This window comes from Cebus imitator, unplaced genomic scaffold (genome assembly GCF_001604975.1).
Source record: "Cebus imitator isolate Cc_AM_T3 unplaced genomic scaffold, Cebus_imitator-1.0 Scaffold260, whole genome shotgun sequence".
NCBI lineage: Eukaryota > Metazoa > Chordata > Mammalia > Primates > Cebidae > Cebus > Cebus imitator.
In genome coordinates, this window is record NW_016107575.1 from 2,661,067 (window position 1) to 2,684,319 (window position 23,253).

Here is a 23,253-nt window from a genome sequence, read left to right on the forward strand (position 1 = left end):
GGAGGGTTGTAGGAAGAAGGAAATAATCACATGAGCCAGTTGTGGTAGTTCAAGTAGGAGAGGAGGATGTTGCCAGCAAGGACGTGTGATGTGAGAGAAGAGAGCTGGGAACTGCAGGGCTGGGAAGACCAGTGGAGGATGGAACGGACTGAGGGGGAAGCCTGGAAGTCAGGCAGCTTGGAAACCAAGGGAAGAGATATCCAAGCAGGAGGAAGTTGTCAGATAGCCAAATCACTAAAACTAGCAAGGAAACTAGAAGCTAATATTTGGCAACCAGAGAAATATTAACGAGGGATGGCAGCAATGTGAATGTGAAGGAGACGGAGGAGGAAGCTATATTTGGTGCTGGGACAAGGAGTGGGCAATCTGGGCATGAAAGTGGCGTCCTCGCTTTCAGTCTCACAGGGTGGAGGGGTTGTGGCAGAGCAGCAGGTCCAGAGCACTGGGACTGTCCTCCCCTCTTCCAGCCAGGTGTTGACAAGGGCTCAGAGATGGGAGTTGTGAGGTGACGTTGTGGATGTGATCCCTGAAAGAGCTTCTGGAGGGGACGGTCATCAAGGAAGCAGGTGCTGCTTTTGAGCCAACACAAGGAAGCACATGTGTTTACATAGCCCGTTCCCCACCCTGACCATGCCTTCCCACTCCCAAGTGGAGTTTACAGATGGGGACACTGAAGCTCCAGGGTCTGCGGGGTGCTGCTGTTATATGTTAGCAGGTCTTAACAGCACAGCTGTCAGCCTGCAGCTACTTGGGGTGGTGCCATCTCTTCTTCTAAGTGGACTCCTGAACTCTGAGCCAATGCCAGTGAGAGTCCTGGCACAGAAATGGTAATTAGTTTTCGTTTTTCATTCCAACCAGCTGTGACTGGCTTGCCGTAGCTAGCTGCCTGGAGGGCTGGGTTGAGTAGGAGTCTGAGGTCCCTTCCAGGACCAGCAGGAAGAGGGTTGAGATCAATTTGCTGTTTCTGCCAAAGGCACGGCCTTGCCACCTGCAGAGCAGCCACTGGACTTTGCTATCCAAAGGACAGTTCCTGCAATGACAACCTTAGCTCCCCTCGCAGATGGACAAAGCCAGTGACTTTCAAAAATGTTTACATCACTGGAAACCTTTCTTCCAATGAAATTTCACATGGAAACAGATCAAAACAAAGCTATTCTGGCCAAAGAGAAGAGAGGGTTGGGGGTCTCTTCTGCTTCCCAGTGGCAGCTCCTCAGAGGCCTCCATGGATCAGGGTTTGAAAACCACTGGGGGAGGTGCTACTTCCGAGGAAGGCCAGGAGGATCTGAGAGAATGACATTTGAACTGAGATCCGAGCAGAGCTGGAGGAAGGGCATTCTGGGCACGGGAGCAGCCAGTGCAAAGGCCCTGAGGTAGAGCAACCTTTGCTGGCTTGAGACACAGAATGCTCTCTAGTGTGGCCAGAGCACAGGGAGGGTGGGAGTCGGTGAGAAACAAAGTTGGCCAGGTGGGTGGGATGCACTCAGGTAAGGCTGGCCTGGCAGGATATGGGCATACAGGCATGTGGATTGTGTTCTGAGTGTGATAGGAAGCTACTGGAGTGTTTTAAGCAGCAGAGGATCATCATCTGATTAATTTTTTTAAATTCCACGGGCTACTCTTTGAGGGCAATAGTAGAAGGCAGGACTCCAGTGATCTGTTGCAGTGGTCTGTGTGAGAAATGGTGGAAATGTGACTCAGAGGGTAGCAGCGAGCCTTTCAGAGGTTAGAGGCATAGTAAGGGTTGTCTGTGACCATGCTGTCTTGTCGCAGGCACAGAGCCCTAGGCCAATGAGGCACTGAAGTGAAAGGAGGGCTGCTCTCCAGACCCGGTGGGGACCCCTGTCTGTTTACTGTCGCAGAAACCCTGTCCCTCCTTCAAGACCCCACTTCCGTGGGAAGCCCTCCCCGACCCAGCAGCATCATCTGTAGCAGAGTATAATTCTTACCAGTTGCTACTGGGTATTTATGATTCATGTGCTTCCTAGAGACTACTAGACTTGGGAGGGAACTTTACAGTCGTCTACCCCAGCTCCCTGATTTTACAGATGAGGGGACCCACCGTTCAGGGCTGATCACAAACTCAGGTCTCTTCCTCCTCAGTCTGAAGCTGTTTCATTTCATCTTCAACTGTTGGTTTATGCACCTCTCACATCCCTGCCTAGAGTATAAGCATGAGCTGGGGAGACATAACAAGGGGAGAGATGCCAGATGTAGGTGATGGGGAGGAAGGCAGCAAATCACACTGCCACATGTGTATGTTCTTGCATGTTCTTCACATGTACCCCAAAACCTAAAATGCAATAAAATAAATGGAAAAAATAAAAATAAAAATAAAAAAGCTTTTTATTTTAGATTCAAGATCAATTATTATTTTAGATTACTTAAAGATTCTTAAAGGCAGAGATCATGTCTTATTCTCTCTTTTATCTCCCTGGCATCGAGCATAAAGCTTGACCCAAACAAAGAAATTCAACAAATATTTGCTGATTTGCTGTTCTGCATACCAGGGTGCCTACAGCCACAGGAATGTCTCCTCCTTCCCCCTATCTCAGTTGCCATGCCACCAATGCCCCCTCCCCAAGACCTGACATTGCTTACCACCAGCCACCACTCCTACCGCCATGACTACTGGCCCGGGTTACACCTGTCACTGCTTACAGCAGTGTGTGGAGCACACAGCAGAGCCTGGCTCCAAAAGGAAGGACTTGGGGGAAGAGAGCCTTTCATGTGATTGCTAGTCTGATTGGGATTGGGCCCAAACCCCAATTCGTAGTGGGCATTACCAAGAAGATATGACTATGCATTATTACTATTTGTTCTATTTCTTGGATCCTCACTTATGTTTCAGTAAGTGCTCATGCGAAATACAATGACGGATCCTGAAGACTTAGCCCCAGAGGCCATGGTCTGCCTCTTCCGGGGAAAGCAGGACTTTATCTTTCCCATAGAGTGAGTGCATACAAACTCTTTTCTGAGCAGAAGTTCCCTTATCTGCATCAGTAACTCTCCCCAGGCCTGTGCCACCTGCACAAGGGACTGCTGAGCTTTGGGCAAACGGAGGAGACTGCAGTTCCCCAGGCTGTAATATCTGTTGCTGTCCTTTAATTGAGACATCCTTTCCAGGAGAGCCATTTAAATTTTCCTAGAGGACCCACCCCTTAACCTCAGCTCATCACTGGGGAGTTTTGAATCCCACACTCCCCCGTTTGCCACCAAACCACAGGCAAAGAGTTGTGTTCATCACACTAGACAGAAAGCTGTGTCAGTCGGGGTCCTTGCCCATATGTCTCTCCTTTGTCCCCCCTCTACAGGATTCAATCAGTGTTTGTCAACACACATCATTATTTAAACTGTAAGAATATGGTGTTGGGTAGGAATGGCACCACATTATTCCTTTTGTCCCTTTATCAAGGGATGGAATTATTAGTATGCATTTTCAAATTTATTAGTACACGTTTTCAAATTTGAACTTATATGTGGAGATGTACATAAAAATACAAATTCTTGGCTGGGTGTGGTGGCTCACATGTATAATCCTTGTAAGCCCAGCACTTTGGGAGGCCAAGGTGGGTGGATTGCTTGAGCACAGGAATTTGAGATCAGCTTGGGCAACATGGTGAGACCCTGTCCCTACGAATAATTTAAAAATTAGCTGGGCATGGTGGCATGCACCTGTAGTCCCAGCTTCCAGGGTGGCTGACATGGGAAGATCGCTTGAGCCCTGGAGGCAGAGTAGTGTTTGCACCGCTGCACTCTAGTCTGGGCAACAGAGTGAGAACCTGTCTCAAAAAATGTATATATTAAGAACATATAAATCCTTGCTCATAATAGAAAACAGTAGCATATATGGAAATTAATCAAACCTCTTCCAACCCTTCCCTCTTTGTCACATGGACTTTCTGAGCAAGTTGTATCAATGGTCTACTTTAAGGACCATCTCAAGTGGAAGTCACAAAGGTGTTTTCCCATCTATGGGAATATTGACAAGAGCTAATAGAAGGAATTTCAAAAGGTTCCAAAGTCACAGAGCAACCAACAGGAAGTGAAGGCAGGAAGGTTCCTCATCAACTCCATTAGCATAGCAGAACAACAAGATGAATGTTGTGAAGACATTGAGTCATTTTCTACAGGTACCTAGGTCCACCCCGACGGTATTCCATCACTCCCCATTCATCAGCTACATCCTTTGTGTCTTGCCTGCGCTGCTATGGAATATGCCATAAGAATCACATATATCCAGCTTCATCAGCTACTGTCAGCTTGCGAGGACCACAGTTTCCTTGAGGTCAACCTCCTATCTCAGAACAAATTACTGGACGTCACCAGGATAGCGTGGCTTTTCATAAGAAGAAATTTCTCCATATCTTTAAGTATCCTCTGTAGAAATAGTTTATATAAAGTCCTCGGGTGACCTCAATTCCATCCACAGCTTGAATTTGTGAGATGATGACTCAGACCACATTTCTGGCTCAGAACTTTCTATCAGGCTTCAGATCCATGTTTCCAAATGCCTTGAACCTCCCAAGGGTGGCTGGAACTTGAACCCACTCCACTGCCCCCCCTTTCTGTCCTAAATCTAAATTTTAGTAAACTATAGCATTACACATCCAGTGATAGGTTCACAAACCAGCAGTTGGGAGCATCCACAGTAGGTGAGGCATGAGCAGGCTGGCTTTGGTCTTCTGGAAACTGGTTTATTTGAAACTAACGCCAAGACACAGTTTCCTCTTGCTCTCCAACCCCTGGCAATTACTCTTGCTTTGGCTATGCCCTGCAGGCTGCCTCATTCTCCTCTCCTGCCCCTGCTTCTTGCCACCTGGAATCACTTCTCCAGGTCATACAAAGCACCTTTGTCCCACACAAGAGTTCAAGCAGGCTGACCAACAGAAGTCATCTTGAGGAACTTATAAAAACTATAGATTCCCATGCTCTTTCCCAAGTTACTCTAATTTAGGGAGTCTAGGCTGAGACCTAATCCACCCTGGGTACCATCAGAGAATTCAGTCTGAGCTTTAGTGCACAATGAAAAAATTGTGATGTTCTGTAACTCCCACAAGTTTGGAGTACTGTTCTCACAAGCATTGATGGCACTACACACACACACACACACACACATACACACATTACGCATGCACAAATACAAATGCATACACGTGTGATACAAATGCATTTTAGTTATGCTGTCACTGTGGCCAGGTCATCTTCAGTTATTTCTATAAATGATCGTTGAGTAAACAATTATCCAGTAAGCCATCCGGAGCTCCCAGCTCTGCCCCCACCTGGCCAGACCCTTCCCCCTTCTCCCTGATGACCTCTTCACTGGTCTCCCTACCTCTGGGCTGCCCTCTACACTTCTGACTTAGTGGTGTTTGGAAATGCAGATTAAAGTCACCAAAGTGCCTTGACCCTACGTAGAGCTCAAACTTCTCAGCTCTGAAAACAGTGCTTGCCCAGTATCTGGGGCTTAGTTTGGTCTGCCCTCTGACAGCCACTCCTCAATGCACCCTCACCATAGACATCCTTATATCTAAATCTTAGACATTTCCATATCTAAGTCTTTGTCCCCAGGTGGGATTATTTTCTTAAAATGAAATTACTAGGATAAAGGTATGAATTTTTTTTTCATTGAGTCAGTCATCAGCTGATTATTCATCTCTTACATTAGGCCTCATCTTCAGGGCAAGGAGTAAAATGTTTAATAGTTTTTTTTTAATTATACTTTAAGTTCTGGGGTATATGTGCAGAGCATGCAGGTTTGTTACACAGGTATACATGTGCCATGGTGGTTTGCTGCACCCATCAACCTGTCATCTACATTAGGTATTTCTCCTAATGCTGTTCCTTCCCCCACCCCCACCCACTGACAGGCTCTGGTATGTGATGTTCCCTTCCTTGTGTCCATGTGTTCTCACTGTTCAACTCCCACCTATGAGTAAGAACATGCAGTGTTTGGTTTTCTGTTCTTGGGTTAGTTTTAAAAATCACTCTTCTGCAAGGAAGCACCAGCTTACACTCCCCCTGGAGTCTATAGGATGGTCCATTTTCTGCCCCCTTACTAGTTTTGCAGATGATCTTTAAAAACAAAACAAAACAAGCAAAACAACAACAAAATAAAACAGAAGGTTGCTGATTTGATAATCACTATGTTTGTAATTTTCAGTTCTTTGATCATTGGTAAAATTGAGCATTTTTCGCATGTACTAATGTACCATCCATTTGTATTTCTTCGCCTGTGATCAGCTTTGGCTGATTCAGTTTTATCCTTCTCCAGTGAAAACTCGTTTCAAACCCTGTAGCTCCAAAGTGTGGTCATCGAGCCGGCAGCATCGGCATGCCACAAGAACTTCTTCAGGATGCAAATTCTCAGGCCCCCAGCCCAGACCTCCTGAGCCAGAAACTGTGAGTGTAGGGCTCAGCGATCTGCTTTAATTGTGTCCTCCAAGACTACAAACTGCCCCAACCCATGCCGAGTGAGAGAGAAGTCATCTGGAACCTAGGTGTGCAACAGGGGAAACCCGTGAAGTGACCCGCCTTACCTGGCACCAGTTGTAAACAGTACGGTGGGTGAGACTGCAAGCTCCGGAACTAGCCCGCCTGAGTTTGTAGCCTGGCTCCTCCAGTTGCTAGCTGTGTGATCTTCGGCAAATGACTTAAGCTCTCTGGGCGTCAATGTCCTCATCAGATGTGGGGAAAGTATAACCCACATCTTAGAGTTGTTTTGTGAATTAAAGTTTCAATGCATGGCACACACTTGGTGAGCCGGCAGCGTTGTCTAGGGTAATTACCCAACGTTTGTCATCTCATGCCAGGGAACTCAAAAATGCAGACATACAAGAAGTAGGTTTAGGAGTGGAGGTTTAATAGGCAAAAGAAAGAGAAAGGAGAATAGCTGTCTCTCACCCAGTGGGACTTCCAGTCTGTGGCAAAGTACACAGGGTTTTATAGACTGGCTTGAGGAGGCTGTGTCTGATTTACGTAGCGCCCAAAGATTGGTTGAACTAGGTGTGTAACATTTACATAGGGCGCAATGAAGCTGGCCACCCCATCCTAATCTTTTCATTATGCAAACAGATTTTCTTCCTGGCCAGCGCCATGTTGTTTGCTCCTTTCTGTTTACGTGGTTTCAAAGAAAAGGGAAGATGAAGCCACCATGTTTAACATGCCTGGCCCCCAGGTAGCCTTTTCCTATTGGCACAGCTGCTGGCATCCACCCATGTAAGCTTCCAGCTTGCTTATCTATGTCTGCAGCTCAACTTTTACAGCCTGCTCATTTGCTCAAAAAAATGATTTGGGGGCTGCTTTTTACTAAAAGGAAAACCTTACCGAGGGCTTCCTTACCCTCACTATCTGCCTAAATAATTTCTTTTTGACTCCTGTATCATTTGCACAGTCTCTAGCACATAGCACTTAATACATGTCAGGGTCAACTGTGGCCATTTAAATTATCACAAACTCATGAGCCTCATTCTTCCACTCTATATTTTCTTCCTTGTCTTCCAGGAACCTTCTGGAAAAAAATTAGGCTAGATCTTAAAGAAACAAAGCTCAATCTTAAAGAAACTTTGCTGTTAGAAAGCAAGAGTTTTAATAATAAATATGAAATTGAATCAATGTGTCTCCTTTGTTCCTTGTAAAAAATATGCTTTTCCTTTTTCTTCCTTCCACTGACCCAGCTTGGCCTTCCCAACTATACATCCTTGTTCTGCTCATTGCTGTCACATCAGTGGTTACATAAAGAACAGAAAATACAGCAAATGCAGAGGAAAGTCATTGAATTCATTTAGGCACACCAAAAACTTGTTGTATTCGTTTAAAGTGGGTTTGTAATTCTAAACCATTTTATAACGTTCTACCTCATACAGCAGTTTTCTTATTGGAGACTGATATGAGTAACATTTTTTAGAGGCTGTCCCATCATCAATGTTTGTGACATTGCTCATAAAAGTAGGATAGATGATATTAACATTAATACGGACAATGCATGTTCATGGGTGAGTAGTCATGAGCAGGATTCCCCGTCTTTTGACTCTGCCTCCTACCTTGTGAAGGATCTCATAGCATTAGCATTCCAGAGAGAACACTCTGGGAAATGTCTTATAGAAAAAAGGAAAATATTTCCAGGATTTGGAAGAATTGGTGAACAGATTGAAGGGAAACCTAATATTGTGTAAGTCGTTATGTATAAGAAAGAAAAAAAAAAGGCTTCTGTTTTCTCTTTCTCTTTATAGAAGTAACAAACAGGAGATGTTTTCCATGTCTCCAAAGACAATGAATTGAAAATGCTTTAGGACAATGAACTGAATGCTCTTCTGCCTCGCTCTGCCTTACGCAAAATGCTCACAAGATATCTATTTAGTATCTTCCCAAAAGAGAGACTTCCCAAGTGTGTTCAAGACTGAGCCATTATTGGGGAGTGAGGAAGTGATGATCCTTTAATACTGTTGTCCTCATGAATATTTCCAGATATTGATCTTGGTAATAACCTGCTCCTACCTGGACTTCCCATTTTCTTCCTACTCAAGAAAATTGAAAATGTAATAATCCTAACCTTTCTCTTTCTCTCTCCCTCTCCTCTCCCCTTTCTTTCTCCATTTCCCCACCCCATGTCTTTTCCCTTGTCCTCCAGGAACCTTCTGCATCATTTCACTGTGCACCTGTGTGGCCGGGATCAACTTTGAGCTGTCACGCTACCCACGCTACCTGTATGGACTCCCCGATGACATCAGCCATGGCTATGGCTGGTCCATGTTCTGTGCATGGGGGGGCCTGGGCCTCACACTCATCTCGGGATTCTTCTGTACCTTGGCCCCTTCTGTTCAGCCTGTCCCGAGGACCAACTGCCCTAAATCCAGACCCGAGAATGGGACAGTGTGCTAAAAAACAAACCCATACATACATATATATATATAAATATATATATATAATATACATATATAAAACAAAACTAAATCAAGACGATGCCAGTGCCAAGGTAGAGTTGAGTTGGCTCAGGCACCTGCATCTCGCCAGACTTTGTATTGCCTCATCTCTGAGATGGGGAAAGTGTTCCCATCCTGTGGCTCTTCCATCAGTTCTTGACTTTTGGCTTCATGGTCTCTTGAAGACAGAGCGAACACCACCTCTTGCGACCACGTCCTGATCCCCATCACTGGCAAGGACAGGGTGGTGAAGGGACAGTGACAGGGGTCTGAGGCGACACAGATGTAGAGAAGGAAGTGCCACCCACTGGGCCAACAGGAGAGGACGCCGCCCCCCCACCAGTCATATCACAGGGTAGCAAAGCCCTTAGTTCCTATAATGGAACCAAATCATTGAGGCCATTTTCAGAATCACTTCTTCTCCTGCTCTTCCTGTTCGGACTTCCTTCCAGGCCCACCAGCAACACACAAGGAGTGGAAGGGAAAACAAACTGAGAAGGACGTTTTCTCTTTGCTGCCAAACTTTTGGACAATGTTTCAGAGGTGGGAAGGGAAGAGAACATGCTGAGAGGCAAGATCTGCATCAATGAAAGGACGCTTCGGTGGATGCTCAGAAAACCCAGTCTTACCTTCCAGCTGCCTTACACCCAGTGAAACAAGAGGCCACCCTGTCCCCAGCCGCACCTGCACTCCCTGGGCCGACTGGAGCCTTGGAGTCATGCTGTGATGTGTGTGTGGGTGTGCGTGCATGTGCACTTCGGGCAGTTTCCTTTTCTTCTTTTCTACCTTTTAAGTGGAAATACTGCATTATGACTGTTGTTTCTCTATCACTGTAGTGGTTTCATGGCCCCAGATAGAGGCCCAGAGACCTAGAAATTGTCATGAGGGGCAGGCCTATAAGGGTGCCAATTCTGCAGCTACAGATCCCTGGAGGCGTGTGTGTGTGTGTGTTTGTGTGTATGTGTGTGTGCGTGCACGTGTGTGTGTGTGCGTGTGTGTGTATGTGTGTGTGCGCATGTGGTGGATGTTTCCTGAGTGTGGGGTTTTATTGTTTGTGTTGTGTTTTTTTAAATTATTATTTTTGGTACAGCTGAAATTTCCAGAGGGCAGAACCAAGAACAAAGCCACTGGGCCAGAGGACCCCCGTGGTTCTCCACATTACAGCTCTGGGACTCTGCAGGATTTAGCCCTCTAATTTTGGAAGTTCAAGACACAGCTGGGCACATAAGCCATGAGAGAAGAGGGGGAACACACGGTTCAGGAGGGAGAAGGCATGTTGCTCTGGTTGCTGCTGTACAAGAGCATAGACCAACGAGAACTTCACTACCCATTAGAGAAGCTGTCCTTTGTCACTGGACATCTGCCCTTTCCCTAGGGGTGACCTCTGTACGAATGAAAGGAAGTGGGTCACATGCAGAGAGAGCACCTCCATTTCCCATGGGCTCAAGTTTGTATGATATTGTGTAAATTAATGCAGAACTCTTGACTCTTTCCATCCTCTTTCTTTCCCTCCTGATATTCAAGGCCATGAATCCCAAAATAGCAGTCTTAGTGGTTAGCACCCAAACAGAGGTGGAATAAACCCACCCCAGTGTCTCGGGCTCATTTGAGCAAATGAGCACTGCAGGTGCTGGCGAGCAAAGTCAGCCAGAGAATTGTGAACGCTCTAGGGGTGGGAGTCTGCTGGAGTGGGCTGGAGCCACTCACAGTCATCTCAGTGATCCTGCTGGTGCCCAGCAGCCCTGGGGAAACCAGGCGAAAATCCCTGAGCTGGTGTAGCCATGGTCAACCCTGTAGCAGAGAATCCCATTGTTTCATTAACAAATACACTTTGGGAGCTTTGCCAAGCACTCAGCAGCCTTCCTTCCACTGCTGTGTGATCTGCTTCATTTCCCTGTCTTCCAACTCATCTTCCCACCACCCTCCTCCTCTTCTCACCTACTAACCACTTCTCTCTCTTCTATCTTCCACCCTCATCTGCTCCTTTGAACTTTGTGTGTGGAATTCATATCTGGATATGATATGACATCTGGTGTGCATGAATGGGGTTGAATGCAGGTCTCTCCGTGTGTGTATCTCTCTGGTGCGTTTTGTGTAAGTTTGTGTCAGTATGCACCTGCACGCAGGTGTGGGTGCACCACTCAAGACTTCCTTACTGGGGATGCTGGTCAGCTTCTGCAAAAGGTCTTGTGTGTGAGTTCCTTGCGTGTGGGTGTGCTGGGTGATAGGGTAAGGTGTGCAGCGGGAGACGTTGTTAGCTTCCAACTGGGGTTCTAAGGATTATTTTTAAAATAAAGGATTTATTCTATGAGAAGGGAAATAATTTTCAGGAAAACCCAGTTTTTCAATTGGGCATTTTATTTTTAATTTTCTTTGAAAAGTTAGATTTCTCCCTCAAGGGGAAGGGCATACTTGGGCTTAAGGAAAAGTGAAGAAAAGTATCTCAGATTGAGAGGCCTTGTGTCTTCCTTCCAAGTGTCCTGAATGGGCTCTGCCGAGGAAGGGACAGACAGGTGTCCATGAGCATCCATTTGGCGCAGAGGGCTTGTCTATGCCCACACTGAAATCCCAGCTATTTCCCAGTTGCAGGAGAGAGAGGGAAAATTCTAAATGGGGAAATTTGCTATGAACCATTTAAACTTTTTGTAAGTAATCATGTTTGAGGATGCTGGCTTACAGACCTATCATTATTTATATCCTCTTTTTTTAAAATCCCATACTTTCAACAAGTAGATTATCTGCTGTATCCAATTACTTATCTTTGTGACAGACCTTTAGCAAAGCTTACTGCATCCCGTTGAAACCTTGAGTGTCCCAGGAAAGATGTAAACCACCTGTGCTCAACTCACCATCCGCAGAGCAGGGGCTTTGAGTGACTTCTTTGATAGCGGGGCAGATAAGTACAAACACACTTTGGAATCTGATCCCGCTGGGAAGCAAAAAAACATGCCCAGCCACATGGCCAGGATAGAGGCCCCGTTCAGAGGGCAAGTCCTGGCCAATGGGAGGACTGCCAGGTGACCTCGATCCCTCTTAGCATAAGGGCTTGACCACAGATTAAAACATGTGACTCCAACCAGTTATGGAAGCTCTCTGGCTGTGAGGGAGATGAGGAGGAGGAAGAGAGGAGCCTCGATTTGTGAGGCTCTGTAGGTCAGACTCTGCTAATTCCAAAGCAAAGTAGAACCCAACCCTATGAGGGGATGTAGGGCCAATGACCTCAACAAAGTTGCCAGTCCCAACCCTAGGTCAAGTTCAAACTTCTTACTGGTATACGAACATATATGTGCTTTGAGCTCCGTGCAAGTCAACCTTGAGCCTGCGGCCCATTGCAACTCTTATTTCCTTCCCTACCCTCCTTCACTGGGATTCAGGAAAGCGGGGTGTTCTACCAGGAGAGAGGTCCCCTATCTTTCTCTCTTTGTTTTGGGAGTTATGATTTCTTCTGTTTCCTTCTCTCTCTCTCCACTCACCCCTACTTTCCTCCTGTGTCAACTTTGGTCAGTTAAGATAGATAAATGATTCATCTGTAGAGAAGCTCGGAGACTCCAAGCAGCCCCCTTCCTTTGTGGCTGTAGGTCTGTGGTTCCCTGGCATCAAAATATGAAAAATACAATCTGTGCCTGTTCCAGCTTCAATCCTCCAAGCCTTAGCTTTCCAACAACCCTACCCTTTCAACTTCAGGGATCATGGAATCACAGAGACTGGGCAGTTCCTCCAAATCTAGACAAAGCCTTCCTTAAGCGCCCTGAGCCCAGGTGCGTATCTTTCCATCAGGGATGAGTGGTCCCACCCAGCAATGCTTGCCTCTCCTGTGACAAGAGGGAAGGATATCCCAAGACTCTGAGACTGAGCCCTATATCTCAATATTCCACACTCATGATAAGATGCCGGAAATCAACGCACTGTGTGTAGCTGTCTTGACTTAGTGGGAGGATGTGCTGCTTAGGTCTCCAAAGATGCCTGCCTGGGTCAAATTCAGAATAAGGAACTCAAGTACATCACCCAGAGGCATTTAGAATGGACTCTCTCTTCACCTGGCTTATGTGCTGAGTATTAACTGATTTTTCAAATGTCTGGAAGAAGGAGTGGGAAGAAATACACTCTGGTCATCCTTTGGTGTGGTTTATGGGGGATACTTGGTTGATTCTTGTAGTTAAAGTGAAGCTTCTTTTCTGAAACGTTCCCTATCTCATGGGGACTTATCCATCCCAGGGACACACCCAGACCTTTCCAGGAAAATATGATGTTTCAGAGTGAGCGGTGATTTCAGTGCAGATAGAAAGAGCTGGTCCACACTAGCGGGTTGCCTTCCATGCCATCTTCCAGCTGGTGTGGGATAGAGTAAGGGGGCAGATTTTTAAGAACCCCCACCAGAGTTGACATACACATGTGATTCTGGTTTCTGTTTCTCAAAGCTCTCAATGTCTGGGGCTGTATTTGCCCTCTTTTCATTGATGCTGCCACCATGCAAAATGTTTCTTAAACATTACTCCTAGTTCTTAGAATATGTGATTACTGAGTATTGGGTTTCTTTCCTGAATAATACCTTCTCATTGTAGAAAGTGAGCAAAATAAAATACAAAAAAGACTATAGGATTGTTCACAATCCAGTCAGTCTGAGGCATCCACCATGGGCCCAGTCGAAATGGTCATGACCTCAAAACTTCCCCAGTGAGTGCTCATCTCTGGATTGGCAGCTGGGGCCATATGAGCAGTGCACAGCCACAGAACCACACTGGTCTGCGTCGGGTTGACCCTGCGTTCCTGGCAGCAAGAGTGCAGGACCCTGAGCCCCCAAAGATAGCAAAGAGGCCTAAAAGTTTAATGCCCGGCCTTAAGGGCAGGATGGAGCAGGGATAAAAGATTTCTGTTTGGGCCTGTCTACCTGCTTCCCTTCCTTCCTTTCTTCCTTCTTTCCTTTTCTTTCTTTTCTTCTTCCTTCCTTCCTTCTTCTTCTTCTTCTTCTTTTTTTTTTTTTTGGCAGATGCCATCTCAGTCTAATTATAGGTGTAAGAATGCGAAGCCAGAGTAACCCACTCATTAAGCTACACTTGTATAACAGTTACTGTAAATTTCACTACAGCTCTGCACTAAAATGATTTGTGACTCTGGGCACTGTGTCTTCATACTTGAACTTCCTCATCTACAAAATGAGGACAGTGATAACACCTTACCTCATGGTATATTAAGGGTGACAAAGAAATTGCAAAGTGATTTGCAAACATGAAGTGTCGTATGAGTTATGTGTGTTCTAAGTATCCCTCAGAAGAGCCCCTGCTGGAATGGAATTCTTCCATCAAGTGTCTATGCCTCGCTGCTGAACAACAACCCAGAGTGCAAGGTCATCTTGGTTGCTGAACAGGGCTGTGCCTGTCCCACTTAAGCACACCTATGGTATTCCATTCTTCATTCAGGTCCCCCAGAGAAATTGGCTCCTTATTTTACTTTACCTATTCCTAGACTTCCTTTTGTCCAGAGCCAATTTTGCAAAGGGCACTTTTATCCATCTCAGCTATTCCCAGAGGTGACAGAATGAGTAAACCATATGGGGCAAATAGCATATATGAACTAAACCAGTTAACTGTTAGCCAAGGCACATGGTCCGTGCCTTAGTATTTTTTTTAACTCTCCTAACATTATTTCTAGCTCTATATTCCCAAATGGAATGAATGGAAGCAAATCGGATTCTGAAAGGTTTCAATGATCTTTCAAGTTTAGGATGAGACCAAGTTTCAGGGAGCTGGGATCTTTCTCTTGTCAGTTGCTGAAGCCAGTAGCTGCATCAAAAACATATAGATTCTTATAAGGAAGCCCGTTAGATGGTACATTCACTAAGACATGTCTGGATGTGATCCTGTTTGGGAAAAACAGAATCCTAGGTTCTAAACAAGAAAAGAACGCCCTTCCCAAAGGATCCTCACACTTTCTGCTTTGCAGTGGATCAAGTGTCCATGTGAGGGTGAGACTTCCTCCAATGGAAGGGAAGCCATTGCTCATAGATAGAGCCCAGCCAGTAACGGGGGAGCCACCCGACTGCAGGAGGGTGTATGTTCAGGTGTGAGAAACGAAAAGCTGGGTCTGAATGTGAAGAGTTGCACAGCAGTAGCTCCAAGAAGCTGGCATCTCTTTGGCGAACACCAACCTCAGCAAATGCAACTCCTACTCTTCATTCCCAAGGACCAGGTGTTGCTCCTTAAGGAACTCTGTATCCCTCTCTCCTCTCCAGAACCCCACTCCTCCCACTGGCTGAGCTTTTCCTTTCCTTTCCGGGTCACCCATAGACCCTCTCCAGTCTGTCTGTACCAGTGCATCTGTGTTGTGAGCGTGACGAAGCCTTTCCTGTGAAGAGCTTTCACAAACTCATTCTCATCCTCCTTCCCCATTTCCACCCATGGTGTGACTGTTTTGCTATTCAAGACTATCTGTAAAAATGTACAAATAAAAGTGGAAACTGAAAATAAAGGGGTGTGAGATTGAGACTGAACAAATGCAACGATGTAGCCCTCGGTTTTCTGAGGACTTATGTGGATGGCCCTAAAATCCTGACTTGGGGTGGGCTCTGAAGGGAGGGATACCATTGGCGCAGGAGGATTTCTCTGGTTGTTTCTCTCACAGTCACCAATGTCTGCTTAGAACTCTCTGTTCTAAGGGTTTTGTCTGTAAAGTAAAATGTACTTCCCCAAAAATAAAAATAAATCATCAATGTTTGGAGGGTTATGGCAAAGGTCAACACAGAGAGCTGACTCAGGTGGCATGAGTGGCTCTGTCATCAGCTCACTCGGGGCCTCGGGGGAGTCTCGTTACCTCACCATGTCTCCACGTCCTCTCAGCCAAACGGGGATCAGGGGCTTGCAGGGCTCCTGGGTGCCCAGTCTCCTTGTATATTTTGCTGCTATTTTTAGAGAGACTTTGAGCCCTTGCCGGTGTGTGCTTACTGCGTAGGGGTCATTTAGGAGACGTTTTCTCTCTGCTACCCCCAGCCCCTGCTTTTGCCCCTCAGAAAATGACCTCGCACTAACAGCCAGTTTGCACTCAGAGTCCAGAGCCTTCTATATACCTTCTCATTCTCAGATTCCTTTTCCCACCCACTTTGACAATCTCATTTTACTATCTCTCTCTATTGACTGAGTTTTGCTGCGCTGGGCTGGGGTAGGAGAAAGAGCATCCAAGGAAATGACGTGTGTGAATTGCTTTGTGATTTATGACTCACCTTATAAATGTGGCTTGCAGTGTCAGAAGCAGGGAGTCTGGCCAAGGGATGCTACCAAATAAGAATGAAGGCAGCAGAGGCAGTGGTGGCATGGAGGCAGTAGGCAGAAGATGCGGGCTGGGAGCAGAGGTAAGATGAAGGGACCTTTGGGAAGGACAGATGGCAGAATCACCAGAGAATCCTCAGCAAGGCAGCAGAGAAGGATCCTCAAAGCAGTAACCCTAAAATAATAGGAAGTAGGAAAGAGGAGCAGGGATTAGGTAAACCTGCAGCACAAACAGCTGCCTCCCTGCAGGACTGAGAAGGCCAGCTGCCCCAGAGAGGGCAAGCACACCAAGCTTGGCCAGTGACCCAACCTCTCACCACTCCATGATTCGAGGCACCTTCAATCCCAGCTTTCCTCTCCTCTGCTGGTTCACAGCGATGACCTATGGGACCAGCTTCAGGAAGCTCGTATAGACCAGCGTCATCCAATGGAACGGTGATGCAAGCCACATATGCAATTTTAAGTATTCTAGTAGCCCGATTTTTTAAAGTCCAAAGAAAGAGATAAAACCAGTGAAATTAATTTTCAGACTATATTTTAACCTAACATATCAAAAATAATATCACTTCAACATAGAATCAATACAAAAAATTACTGGGATATTTTACATTCTTTTTTCCAAATGAAGTCTTCAATATCCGATGTGATTTTCCTGTTAGAAAACATCTCAATTCAGCCCAGCCCCATTGCTAGTGTTCAACAGCCGCACATGGCTACTGGTTGCTGTATAGGACAGCACGGATTTAGATTCTTCATTAGGAGACGGGTAGCGTGGTCCTCTCTAGTGGGTCACTCACTGTCAGAGCTGATGGAGGCAGGAGTGAGTCTTGCTGCGTTGGCCTAGAGTAGAAAGCACAGAACTCTGTTGAGGCTGCTGTCTAAGCCTCTGGAAGTTCTGCTTCACCTGCTTAGTAAGAGGAGCTGATCGCTCCTGTGGACTACATGTCCCATCTGCCCCCAGAGGGTGTTAGCGCTGCCCCAGCCATGTCCCTGATGACCTGTCCAAGTCCTAGAGGCCAAAGCAGGTCACATTCTTCAGCTGCAGGAATGTCAGCTACTGCCACCCCCTTATCCAGATCCCTTTATCACACAGTGGGGAAGGGGCGGGCAGGCCTTCTCTCTGTCAAGAATAAAGATCCTACAACATTTTGTTATCTGGTCCAGTCACTGCTAAGATCATCTCACCAATATTTGGAACTATTTTCTCAATCCCTTAATTTTCTTAAATATTTATCTCTAAGTCAAATGCTAAAAAGGAGATACCCTGGGAAGGGCAGTGGCCACCAGCAGACTGGGTATCCTAGGAGGTGGCAGTGATGGTGACAGGCTCCACCCCTGCACTGGGACTCAGCCTACCATTGCCTACCTCTCCTCCCTGCCTGGAGACCTTCCTTGGGATTGAAGAAACCTCTTTTGTTTGCAAAAAAGATAAGTGTCGAGATCTTGATGGAGAGAACAGAATAAAATGCAAGGAGCCAACCCCTGGGCATTCTCAAAGCATTTCCACGAGTCAGTACGACAAAGTTTGATTAATTTAAAATATAACATTCTGAGCCCTGTGTTACTGAGCGAAAATGAGCTGATTTGGTGAGTAAGTTTTATATATGGTCATTAGACAGGGACCATAGCCAACAAAACCCTTGAATGCCCGGAGTGTTTATGGGCCCACCAGATAATTGCTCAGTCAATATAAATTTATTTACCTTTAATTTGCATAGTGCTTTCTGATTGGTTAGACAAGGAGTGGCGTGTACTGCAGGATTCTAACAACGCCTCTGCCCTTGGAGGTAGCAATTCCTGTGGTTATTGGTGCTAAAATAAGACTAAATATTATGTTAATTTGTTCTGATACGATGTGAATAAATGTGTTGTTTAATCTTAACAAGAATGCTACATCTTATCAGATCTATTGTACTGTCTGTTCCTTCTCATAATTAATTAATTACAGGAAAGGTGATCCAAACCAGATCTTGAAACTATTGTGATATTCTGAGAGGTAAACGTATCAGGGAAGTGGGGGGGGGGGGTGAAAAGGGAAATTGCCAGGTTCCTGTGACTTTGAAAGGACTGAGGAAGGAGAGAGCATTTGGGGACTTCACTGAAACTGACTGCATCTTGCAATTTTCTTTTTCGAATTGGCAGAAATATTGTATTTCCATCGATTGAAGATAAACAAGTGTCTGGTAATTAATTAAATGACTTGTTCATGGAAAAAAAATAAATAATCTGTCAGTTGTGGAATGTAAACTGATTAAACAATTAAATAAAGAAGATTATGTTGTGTGTTTTAAAGGATTGTGTCTGCTTGGGGGTAGGGAGCAAGCTGGGAGAGGGTGGAGGCTGCAGTATTTGATGGTGAAAGGTATTTTTCCCTCAGGTTCTGTATAGAAAAAAAAGGTACAATTCTTATGTAGATGACCAGCTGAAAACTTGAATCCAGAAAAAAATAGATAGCAAACATTTCAATCATGCTAAGGCCAAAGGTACATGCTTTGAGTGTTGGGTGAAAGAAGAAAAAATGGAGAGGGAGCGATTCAGAAGAGAACAAGAGGGAAACTGTTGTTCTTTTTTTCCCTATTACTGGCATTAATAACTTGTTTAAAAAGACTTTATGAGATGCTGGAATGACTGATTACATTCTAACCCCTCAACCTGTTTCCCAGTTTCCAGTGAAGAGAGAGATTTCTTTCCTAGTCTTCATCAGCTTTGTCGCTGAGTCAGGGTTCCTTTCCGTGCGTCTACCTCTTGAAAGGTTCGGGCTCACACCTGGGCTGGAGGCTGGGGGAGTAGGGAAATGGCCTGGAGAGGCAAGTGCTCTGTAAAGCATAGTGTGTCTCAGCCAGCAGCTCTGGTTTACAGTGAAAGAAACTGGCTATGTCTGACATAAGTGGGAAAGTAATTTACTGATGAGACATGAGTAGCTGGAAGCCTGTCGACAAGAAGAAACACGTGGCTGAGCAGCCAGAATCGCATCTCCCACTGATCTGGACCGTGTGGTCACCACTGCTGGACTCTGGGCACCACAGCTTGCCTGGCTGCTGCTACCGCCCTGAGACCGTATGGTGCCTCTTCTGCCGCCACCTCCACCAGGATGAATCCCCAGCACCCTTCTTCTCTCAGGCAGTAGCTCCGGCGTCAGAATCCCACATGGGTGCACCATCTAAGGAGACTGAGAAAACAGGTTTAGAGCCTTTTAATCTTCTCTCTTGGGTGGTGAGCTCTGCCTCCCACCAAGATTTATAAAATACATAATTCCCCAAACCTAGATCTGGGCAGCCCAAAAGAAGAAATGTCCCTTAGAGGTGGGATGGCCGAGGGAGAGGAGGGATTCCTGAATGAGAGGTACATTGCTGCATCTCCGTGTGGTAGATCTCAAGGGTGGCCAAGTGGGTGTGACATAAAACAGGATGGTGATTAGTGCCGTGGCTAGTCTGTGGAAAGATGGGCACAGTGCTGGACCTCGCACAAGAAGACCTGAGTGGATTTACTCTGATATAGAGTAATATCAGCTGTGGAACTTTTTTAAAAGGGGTATCCTGGAGGTAATAGAAGCAATAAAACATTTCAAAAGTAACTGCAGGTCAAGAGAATGTGTTTTATAGAATAGATGAGGGGAGGGTTTTATAAGTGGAAAAGAACTTGAAGAAATGAGAGAACCCCACCCCAGCTTGGTAGCAGTGTTCCTTAGAAGAGAGAAAGAATGTCACACCTATAATCCCAGCACTTTGGGAGGCTGAAGTGGGAGGATCACGAGGTCAGGAGTTCAAAACCAGCTTGGCCAGCACGCTGAAAACCTGTCTTTTCTAAAAATACAAAAATTAGCTGGGCATGGTGGTGGACGCCTGTAATCCCAGCTATTCAGGAGGCTGAGGCAGGAGAATTGTTTGAACTTGGGAGGCAGAGGTTGCAGTGAGCAGAGATGGCGCCATTGCACTCCAGCCTGGGTGACAGGGCAAGACTCCATTTAAAAAAAAAAAAAGAAAGAAAGAAAGAATGGAAAGGAAATACCACTGATCTTAAGAAATGAGCAAGAACCTTTCACCCTTGCACCTTCCAGGGAAAGCAGGCGGAATGGAAGAGTGTCTGTCTCAGCTTCGGCAGGGATGATAAGATGGGGAAGATGTTCTCACCAGGTCCTGGGACTTCTATGCTGTGGCCTTGTGACCTGAGGGGTGGATGCAATCGCCAGCAGCTCTTTGAGGCAGAATGACCCTATGATCTGTGGACAGCCTCAGGTAAGCCACAAAGAGACATTCTATTCTCCTTTTTCCGGTGCGGCACCACTTTGATTTCCATGTCTGAGATCAGTTATGCAGTCCACAGAGTTTAGCAGAGACCTGGGTTTGTGGGAAACACACCTACTCCCCTCACCTTAGCTTCAGAGCCTCGGCACAAATGTTCCTAGTGAGAGCTGTTAAATAATTGCAGACAGGCAGTTCCAAGAGCTGTAACCAAGCCTTCAAAATACCCAGGGTAGCTCAGAGAGGGCAGTCTCCTCCAGGAAGCCTTCCTCCCTGGACACCCACCTGGGCAGAGAGCTTTTCCCCGAGCGCCGTGGCAGCATGCTGTGTCTCTTGTGGTGCTTAGCACCTCCGGATGTAAGTATTGCTTTTCTTGGGATCCTTGAAGGCACTAAGCTGTCCTGAAGAGCAATGATTGTGACTTGTTCATCTTGGTATCCCAACAACTAGCAGTACCTGTTGAGAAGTAAGTGCTCAATAGGTACTTACTGGTCTGAACCAAACTAAAGCCTCCCCCATCCCCCATCCATCTCTGAAAGTTGATTCTTCTTTTTTTTTTTTTTTTTTTTTTTTTTTTTGAGGACAGAGTCTCACTCTGTCACCCAGGCTGGAGTGCTATGGCGCAATCTTGACTCACTGCAACCTCCACCTCCCGGGTTCAAGCGATTCTTCTGCCTCACCTTGCAAGTAGCTGAGACTAGAGGCACACCCCACCATACCTGGCTAATTTTTTATTTTTAGTAGAGACAGGGTTTCGCCATGTTGGTCTTGATCTCCTGACCTCATGACCCGCCTACCTCAGCCTCCCAAAGAGCTGAGATTACAGGCGTGAGCAATCACACCCAGCCCACAAGTTGATTCTTAATGGCTGGTGTTAAATTCTTCTTTAGAGTTCCCCAAGACCATCCTCGGATTCAATGATTTGTCTGAAGGACTGACAGAACTCAGAAGAGTGACTATACTTAGGGTTATGGTTTATTACACAGGAAAGATACAGATTACAGTTAGCAAAGGTAAAAGGCACACAGGGCAGGGTTCAGGGGAGACCAGATGCCAGCATCCTATTATCTCCTCCAGTGGATTTCAGCACACAGCACTTAATTCTCCCAGCAATGCTGTCAGACAACATGGAAGGAGCATTAGTAATGGGGAAGCTCACCTAGTCTTGGTGTCCAGGGATTGTTTAGGGATGGGGGTGTTAGTCACCTAGGCATGGAGTACCAATGTGGCTAACCTTAGTTACTCAGTCTCCAGCCCTGTCAGAGGTCAAACTGATGACCCATGGCCAAGGTCGACACTGTAAGTCACATTGTTAGCATGAACTATCTAGCATGACCCAAAGTACAGCAGGTAGACAAAGGCACATTCATAGGCAAGATATGCTAAATGATCTATGGAGATAATTTAGAGGTGATCTATCTCCAGGACCCAAAGGCCAGAGCTCCCTTGGGATGTGCAGAGTTAGGGTAACCCAAGCCCAGAGCTGAGTCAACCCTCTATTGCACACTGAGCTATGTGCTGAGTCAGAGCAAACAAAACACACTTCCTGTCCACATGAGAGTTCCTCCCAAGTATTCTAGATTCCTCCTCTTTCCCCTTGACCTTCTACAGAAAAGCCGGGCCATGGCTTTCTTCTCCAGGGAGGACCATTATATCTAGTGGTCTCCTATCTCTCTGCTTCTTCTCAGGCAGCTCCCTGTGCGCTTCGCAAGAGGCTGGGGATGGGGGGATGAGGGTGGAAAGAGCACAGTACTCGAATCTTTAAGCAGACCTGGATTCAAGTCCTTCTCCATACAAGTTGTGCCACTTGGCCTCCTCAACGTGTCATGTAAAAATAGGTATTCCAACACCTCTGTCCCATACCACTTTAGAAAATGGAAGAGTTAGCAAATAGGAGAGTGCCTGGCCCAGAATTCAGTAACTGTTAGGCTCCCTTCACCTCCTATGCACAGTTTGTCCTTTCATATATATATATATATATTAAAAAAATTGCATTTTAGGTTTTGGGGTACATGTGAAGAACATGCAAGATTGTTGCATATAGGTACATACATGGCAGTGTGGTTTGCTGCCTTCCTCCCCATCACCTATATCTGGCATTTCTTCCCATGTTATCCCTCCCCAATCCCCACCCCCCACTGTTCCTCCCCTAGTTCTGCTGCACAGACCCCAGTGTGTGATGCTCCCCTCCCTGTGTCCATGTGTTCTCATTGTTCAACACCCACCTATGAGTGAGAACATGTGGTTTTTTATTTTCTGTTCTTGTGTCAGTTTGCTGAGAATGATGGTTTCCAGGTTCATCCATGTCCTTACAAAGGACACGAATTCATCATTTTTTATGGCTGCATAGTATTCCATAGTGTATATGTGCCACATTTTCCTTGTCCAGTCTATCATCGATGGGCATTTGAGTTGGTTCCAAGTCTTTGCTATTGTAAACAGTGCTGCAATGAATATTTGTGTGCATGTGTCCTTATAACAGAACGATTTATAATCCTTTGGATATATACCCAGTAATGGGATTGCTGGGTCAAATGGAATTTCTATTTCTAGGTCCTTGAGGAATCGCCACACTGTCTTCCACAATGGTTGAACTAATTTACACTCACACCAACAGTGTAAGAGTGTTCCTATTTCTCCACATCCTCTGCAGCATCTGTTGTCTCCAGATTTTTTAATGATCGCCATTCTAACTAGCATGAGATGGTATCTCAAAGTAGTTTTGATTTGCATTTCTCTAATGACCAGTGATGATGAGCATTTTTTCATATGTTTGTTGGCCTCATGTATGTCTTCTTTTTTAAAGTGTCTGTTCATATCCTTTGCCCACTTTTG

The 23,253-nt window shown here is 45.8% G+C and overlaps 1 protein-coding gene across 1 annotated transcript in view; it reads left to right on the forward strand.

The window, feature by feature from the left end:
• Positions 1 to 18,469, forward strand: part of TMEM178B (transmembrane protein 178B) — a 418,414-nt gene extending 399,945 nt beyond the window's left edge. Inside the window, exon 4 of the mRNA XM_017499762.2 lies at positions 8,627 to 18,469. Within this exon, the coding sequence (XP_017355251.1) occupies positions 8,627 to 8,877 (251 nt within the window). The 3' untranslated portion in view covers positions 8,878 to 18,469. The remainder of the gene's footprint in view (positions 1 to 8,626) is intronic.
• Positions 18,470 to 23,253: the final 4,784 nt, after the last annotated feature.